This window comes from Styela clava, chromosome 12 (assembly GCF_964204865.1).
Source record: "Styela clava chromosome 12, kaStyClav1.hap1.2, whole genome shotgun sequence".
NCBI classification, from domain to species: domain Eukaryota; kingdom Metazoa; phylum Chordata; class Ascidiacea; order Stolidobranchia; family Styelidae; genus Styela; species Styela clava.
In genome coordinates, this window is record NC_135261.1 from 10,614,353 (window position 1) to 10,621,860 (window position 7,508).

Genomic DNA, 7,508 nt, shown 5'->3' on the forward strand with positions numbered 1-7,508 from the left:
ATCTGTTGGGGTAGCTTTGCTCGTACTGGAGAGCCTTCTAATGGGTTAGAAAACTCTCTTGGAGATTTTCCTGACTGGTAACAGTATTCGTCACCATCAATGACGAAGCGGAAGTATCCTCGAAACAATTTTCAGGAGATGATTCATGATTTTGATTAAGGTGAACTTAGGATGATTAATTTGCCAATAATTAAATTATGAATTGAAATACATATTTATAACTGAACGTATTTGCAATCGTAGAGGTAGAAATTAATAACATACATATATTCGATTTAGCAAAAAAATAAATATGACCAACATGTCCTTATAATATCCTGGGCATCATTTTTTTTTATCGTCACTTTTCAATTCCCCAAGTTTTACGTTAACTTAAAATAACCAAATCGGTCTGACTTTAGCACATTGTACAGTTTTACTATCAACTGCCGAGCAGGATAATGGTGTTCAGCACAACACCATCGTCGGCAATATACTGTGTGAAGGCATGCATCTTTCAAAAATCCCATATTTTATTTCACCAAAGACCAAAATTTGATGGAAAATCCAATTTTTAAAAAATTAAGTTAAAATTTAAATTAATCTAAATTAAGAAATGAAGACCTAAAATTGAACATTTCATATGACATTGAATTATTTTGCACAAATCCTGGAATAACATAATATACATATGTACGATTCATAACATGCATTAAGTGGCAAAACTGTTCTAATCATACAATATTAAATAGCTGATCCCACCTTTGGGGGTAGCCCACAGAATTTCTTTATTATTTCTCCTTTTTTAAGGGCTGATCCAAAGATGTCTAACTTGATTATCCGTTCATTTTGTAGTTTACAGGTGGCAAGAGTTATAGCTTGCATATTTTAAAATCGTTTAAATCTTCTAAACCATTTCATGATTTTTTTACACGAAGTAACAACAAACCATGACTGGGAAAGTCTGCGAATCAAAGCTCCGGAAGGGTGAAATTGAGGGAAGGGTACGAGCAGGATATATGTGACTTGTGGGAAGGTATAGGATTCTGTATGGATTCAATACTGTTACCGACAACAACAGATACCGTAGTTGATGTAGAACGGATCCACCGATTCACCGAACGGATTCGGACAGGCCGAACGGATTCACCGATTTTCACAACGAGTAATGCAAGATCAGACTCTCAACATTCATTTATTTTTATTTTTTCCTGCCTGCTTTCACTTTTATGGTTGAACTTGAATGTCCAGGAAGAATAACCTATTATATTGATAACTGATAATAATACGTCTTTTGGCTTAAATATATTATTTAATTACCTCATTAATTAATTACCTTTTCTTTAATGTACTTTATTTCAGCTATCTGAGAATCACTCTACAATACATGAACTAACAACCTCTATTGACTTGAATAAAATACACGCAGTCAATACATCTTGCTATATGAAATCCTATTTCATAAATATATATACCAAATAGGCTATGATGGATGCTTACCTGCCCTTTCACCCCAATTAATTCATTTATATATTTTACCATATTTCCATGCATATTTTGAGGTTGTTTTTTCGAGTTGCGCCTAAAAGTGGTTTGCGTGTTTAAAACTATAATTTCACATGACATTTAACGGTATTAATTCCGAATGTCAACCCAGGTAGATCCAAATTTTAACTTCGTTCCATGACTCCAATATTAGGAAATCGTTTGGGTTACTACTGTTTGATGAATAAAGTTGAATAAAATCCAGAAAAACACATTTAGTGTTACAACAACGTACAATGTTTTTGAAATTTGTTCCGGAGAATACAAGCAAACGAACAGTAACCCCAACACCTGTTTTGCATAGTCGTTCCCGAAGTTGGCGATTAATCATCAGTGGCTTTAAAAAACTATAATGACGTCATATTGGATATAACGCATTGAGCCAAATAAAAAAATAACGTTGTACTTAAGTTTTCAATTTGTAAACTGAATTTATTAAGATCGGATGCTCTTGATTCTTCTGATTATATTCTCCAAGTTTTTGTTACTCTAAGTTTAGGTAATGTTTCCTAATTATCAATAAAATACCAGTCTTTCGAAACAGGAATGTACTAGAGCAGGCGTCAGCCTACGGCCCGCGGGCCAGATCCTGTCCGCGGAGTAAAATAATCCAGCACGCGATTCTTTACTGAATTATAGAAATCGGCTGTTTTGATGATTATATTCTTTACGTAACAGAATTTATTTTAAGTCACGTGTAGACTAATTTATACTATAACCTAACAAGTAAATAAGTAGGCTACTCGTTTATTAATTATAATTAGACAAATGGCAACAAACCGCAGAATAGTTTATGCTAAGTGCAAAGGGGTCAATGGCGCAGAAAATATTTAAATGAATTTTATTGAGATGAAGAAATAAATTTATATTCCTTTTTAAGAAATGTATCTTTGCTTGATTTTTATAAAAAAGTAACTTCTTGAAAGAAAACCTTACCCCAATTTGAGTGACAAATCATGCGAATAACTTTCTATCGATGTTTGGAAGTACATATGTACGCGAACAATTATTTCAGAAAACGAACATTACAAAGAACAAGCTGAGAATTCGGATTAGTGATGCCCATTTATAAAATGTTTTTATCTTGGCTTCATTCAGTGTCCCATTCAGAAAACGTTTCCCATTCAGTGACGTTGAAAACGTATTAAGCGGGTTGCAACAAAAAGTGTCACATTAAATGTCATTTGTAATTTTTCTTCTCAAGTAAAACGATTAAGTTGAGTTCACGAGTTGTCGCAGTCTTCGCACGCTGCTTAAATCCTAAAATGTCAACATCTGATCTGATCAAAAAATTGCGATTAATCGGCCATACCTTCGGTTTTTAACTTTCTAAAAATATGTGACACCCAACAAGATTCGCAACCTTTAGTTTTGGTCCGCGAGCGACAAAAGGTTGCCGACATCATAAAGTTTTCTTATATGGTGCACAAATATCACCAGTATGTTATTAAGATATACTAATTGTGGAATTTGGCAATAATATGATTGTCCTGAGACATTCTTTTTAATATAATTCCATTTCTCATTCAACATTTGTCATTTCTGAACCTAACAATTTGACCTGTATTTCCCATTTTGATTTCTTGTGCATCGCTCAGAGTTTCATCTCAAGTTATCAATTTTTAGAAGTACAATTTCAATGAGAAGTTTGAAAGTATCGGTTGTGCTATAATAGGGATTTGGGAAATGAATTTTCGGCACAACAGCTTTTTCTACTATTTGCACCCTGGCGTTACCGGGTCGCAAATAAAGGAGGTTACAAGGAGTATGAAGCATGCATGTTGAAAAATAAAGCGCCTTGTGCTTTGCGAAGTATGTAACTGATGTTATTGCGTGATACAATTTTACATGTAAATGTATAGAAATAGTGTTCAATCCACACGTACTTTCAAATCCCGGTCACCAAAGATGCCTCTAACCACATTATAACACTTCTATTTGCATTTGCTTAGAATTTATTGTCAATATCAGCAGATGGCAAAGGCAATTGGCATAAATTCATCAGCCTAATCTAAAACTAAGATATTTCCATGGTCGTTTGTCGTTCGGTTGATGTCGGCGGTGTTTATATACATCTGACATATCTGAAGCATCCGTCATACTTGACAATGCGGTAGGATTTGTACGTGCTGAAATAGGATTATGTTAAACAGGAAAAACTCTGATTCAATTCAATTACAAAACTAACTAAGACTTACCAGAATTGCTTGTAAGCAAAGCAATAAGAAGAAGACGTGGGCAACACGCATCGATAATTATAGGTGATCTTAAGTTCTCGAAGTTGCACACAGTATGTACATTTGAATCCACAAGCATAATGCTCCTTCAGATCACTGAGATGTTTCCCCCAGTCTTGTTCAATCTTGGTCACTATGTCGGTGTGTTCTTTCTTCGTTTTCTCTTCGTAGGCGTTGTACAATTTTTGAGCTTCGTTGCCGAGTGGTTTGCCCATATAAAATTCAAGCAGTTTCAAATACTGTTCCGTTCTGAGTTGGGCAATCTAAACATTTTTGCAAGAATTATATAAATATAAATACATATTTTAAACAAAATGTCACGCTGTCAACCTTTTCCAATCTCTCTGTAATGCATTTCAGTCTTCTTTCAAACCGTTCCGATAAGCACTTTACATAGCTTTCGATCTTTGTCTTTCTGGTAGATAGGCATGTTGCATATTGTGCAACATATTTGGCAATTCGCTCATTGAGCCTTTGCTCGTGGCAACCAATCATGTCAGTGTATGCCTTGGAAGCGCGAGAAAGGCGCTCCCCAAGCTTTTTTTCATACTCTGCAATCGCTTTTTTCTTTTGTTCGTCCAATGATTTCTGATATTCTTCTAGGGAAGTCAAGTTATCTGCTGTGATGCAATTGTTTCTGGAAATATAAAGAGCAACTGAGCCAAATGACATCTTATGATATACTTATTCACCGTGACACTTACTGTACTAAGTAATTTGCTTTATAATACGTTATCAAACATTTGTGTCTCTCATCAACAATCTTTTTGAAAGACTCCAATGCCTTCTGATTAGTTATTTTTGCTTGCGCATACCAATCATCATATGTTTTCTTCATGGATTCAATTATTGTCTTAGCTTTATTATCAAGGTCTTCTTTGAATTTTTGTTCGGTGATATTAACTTCATCTTAAGTGTAATAAAAACATTAAATTCAGTGAAACATAAAGACAATTGAGCAAACGTTTTAGGACTTGCACTAACCGGTTACACATTTTTTCAGCTCCTTGTATTTGATTGTCCTGTATTGAAATTTGTAGGTCAAGAAACGGAAGCAACTTCTTTGGGTAGTAATTTTGTACGTCCACCATTTCCCGATACTTCGACTATAAAGAAAAAACCAAGAGTAGAATTATATTGATATATACTATTTACCTGCCATTTATTTATAATTACCAATTGGTGTAAAATTGACTTCTGCCAAAACAGAGAGTTCCGCCGTATGCGCACTGATAAGCGCATGCGTAGCTTTTTACAAGTTCTCCGATAGCTGCAGTTAGCTTCGCGGTGTATTCGTCCAACTGTGTTTGATATGATAAAGTTTCTTTAGTTTTGAAAGCCTCCAAAACTGCATTAACGTCTGCTCCGTTCCAATCCTCAGAACCTAAATGTAAAGTTCCATTATGAATAAAAGTATGTGCAAAATTCGAAAGAATAGAAAAAACTTACAATGGGCTCTGTATATGAGTTTTTGGAACACTTCAGATCTTTGTTTTACGATGGCTTCCATGACACATTTATATTTTGTCTCGTACTCTGTCACGCGCTTTTCGAGAGCTTTTTTGTATTCTTCTATTTTAGCTAAACGAGTGGTGAAGCATGTAACAGACCTGAAATAAGAAAGGTTCGAATTTTAGTTCTCTTGTAAACGGACTTTTAAACTTACAGTAACTCACCTCTCGACAAGTTTTTCGTGATATTCCAGCACACAAGCGTATCTTTTCTTCATGTCATCGTTATAATTTTTTTTTGCTTCTTCCAACAATGAATCTAGTTTTGTATTATAATTTTCAATAGCCTTCTTGTTGGTCTCCTTCATTTCTTCTGACTCTTCCTGCAATCCCGTAATTCTAAAAATTCACGATGTTAGTAATTTGAGTAGGAAAAGAATACGTAAGAAAGAATTGTAAGAAGAAATACAAACTTCAAATACTGCTTTGTATATTCCTCGATAGCGTCTTCGTGCTTTGTCTTTGCCTCGGTATTTTGATTTGTTGCAGTTTCAACCCAATCTTCATATTTTTGTTGCATATCAAGATATATTTTATCGGCCACTTCTTTCAATTGTTTTTTAACTTCAGTTTCAAAAACGGCGACCGTCATCTCTATAATACAAAAAATCATGCCTCAAAATGTGTGTTTCTCAAATTATTCAGAAAAACATACAATTCAGAATTACCTTCGAATCCATCCTCTGTGCATTTCTCTCCTGGATAGCTCTTCAGAACATTAGAGTAATATTTCGTTGTGAACCAAGCAGGACAGTAGTAGCTTCGGAAACTGTAGCATCCGTAATTGATTCGGTAAAATTGTCCGACATTGTAAGTAACATATCCACAATGACTCGGTTGGTATAGAGCGGCATTGGCAACCTGTAAACAATATAATTTAGGCAAAATTGATAAAAAGAAACGAAGGGCACTATTTATCAAATACTTACGGCCAAACAGCCTAGAAGTAACAATAAAATCTTCATGATCGTCTTTATTCAGGTTGTTGAACAACGACTTGTCGAATCCCTGTTGTGCGCTTGTATATATGGGATTTTCTTCCCTCTCTTCAAAATCCAAGTACCAGCTCCTTTATGTTTTAATGTTACTTTAGTGAGCTCTTATCTCGACCACAATGATTGAAATTGTCAGAAGCGCAACAAATGTTTACCTCGAATCGCTATGCCGTAGTTATAACAGAAAGTTCAGTTTATTTCATTTAAATCTTCCATCATTGTGCATTTAGTAAAAAGGTAATTGTTAATTAATCTTTTTATTGTGAAGTACATTATTTTTCAACTAACAAGATACCACTTCGACATAGCTATTCACTTCATAAGTACGCATTGTTTATATAAATATAACTTCAGGGTTGAAGATAGTTAGTCAATAGCTATTACATCCAATTGAACAGCATTACTAAAAAAATAGAAGTTTTTCAACAACACTTTATTTTTATTATTCACTCTTTGGTATACGCATACAATTGTTTTAACAGCAAAATGTACGACTTTTGAATCATAGATTTATTGACGTTCTCATGCTTGACAGCGTCAATCAATCAGAAAAAATTCCTGATCATATAAGCATTAACAATGTATTTGGAATAGCCATAATGAATGGACACTGTAATATGAGTTATTCGGACATGGATTGTGCACACGAAGAATATTTCACTCGTTGTCAGTGGTATTGGAGTTGGGAATTATCTTTTCACCTCCAAAATGATAAATCGGAAATTGGTGTAGAATACTCCAATTAATTTAAAAATGAATTTTATGTTCTGTTTAATTGCTGGCATTTAAACATATATATATCTAACGCCAACGACAACCTCTAAATGAAAAGATAACGATTGTATTAATATCGGGATCGACTCAAAACAGGATTATACAGAACTCGACGACGTTCGTCGACAACACCAATAAAGTCGAAATATCCAGTTTCATAACGTTTCGTCATAGGTCTCAAAGTCGAAAATTTTATTTCCGAATTCGGAATTCTCAAAACATTCGAATCCTACTTCAATATGATAAAGTTGGAAAGTACTAAATTTTTTTAGTGTATTTCCATCATATTCAAAGCAAAAACACAAAATGTTGAGTTATAAATTATATTTTTAATCAAGAGCTGTCATATCCGTATAAATAATATCACAAATAAACCATTTGTTTTTGACGAAGCACTTATATCCTTATGTTAGAACAAGCAGTATATTTTGCATATTCGTATGCAAGTAAAACGTTGATGTTTCGAT

At 34.1% G+C, this 7,508-nt stretch overlaps 1 protein-coding gene across 1 annotated transcript; it reads right to left on the reverse strand.

Annotated features, from left to right (window-relative positions):
• Positions 1-3,510: 3,510 nt before the first annotated feature.
• On the reverse strand, positions 3,511-6,306 carry LOC144430813 (uncharacterized). Its single transcript, XM_078118943.1, has 11 exons — positions 6,202-6,306; positions 5,941-6,133; positions 5,686-5,866; positions 5,438-5,611; positions 5,211-5,371; positions 4,938-5,145; positions 4,746-4,867; positions 4,466-4,670; positions 4,092-4,398; positions 3,723-4,024; positions 3,511-3,653 (listed from the first exon to the last, which is right to left on the reverse strand). The coding sequence occupies exons 1-11, from the start codon at positions 6,235-6,237 to the stop codon at positions 3,590-3,592; spliced, it is 1,953 nt and encodes a 650-aa protein (XP_077975069.1). The 5' UTR covers positions 6,238-6,306; the 3' UTR covers positions 3,511-3,589.
• Between the last annotated feature and the right edge of the window lie 1,202 nt (positions 6,307-7,508).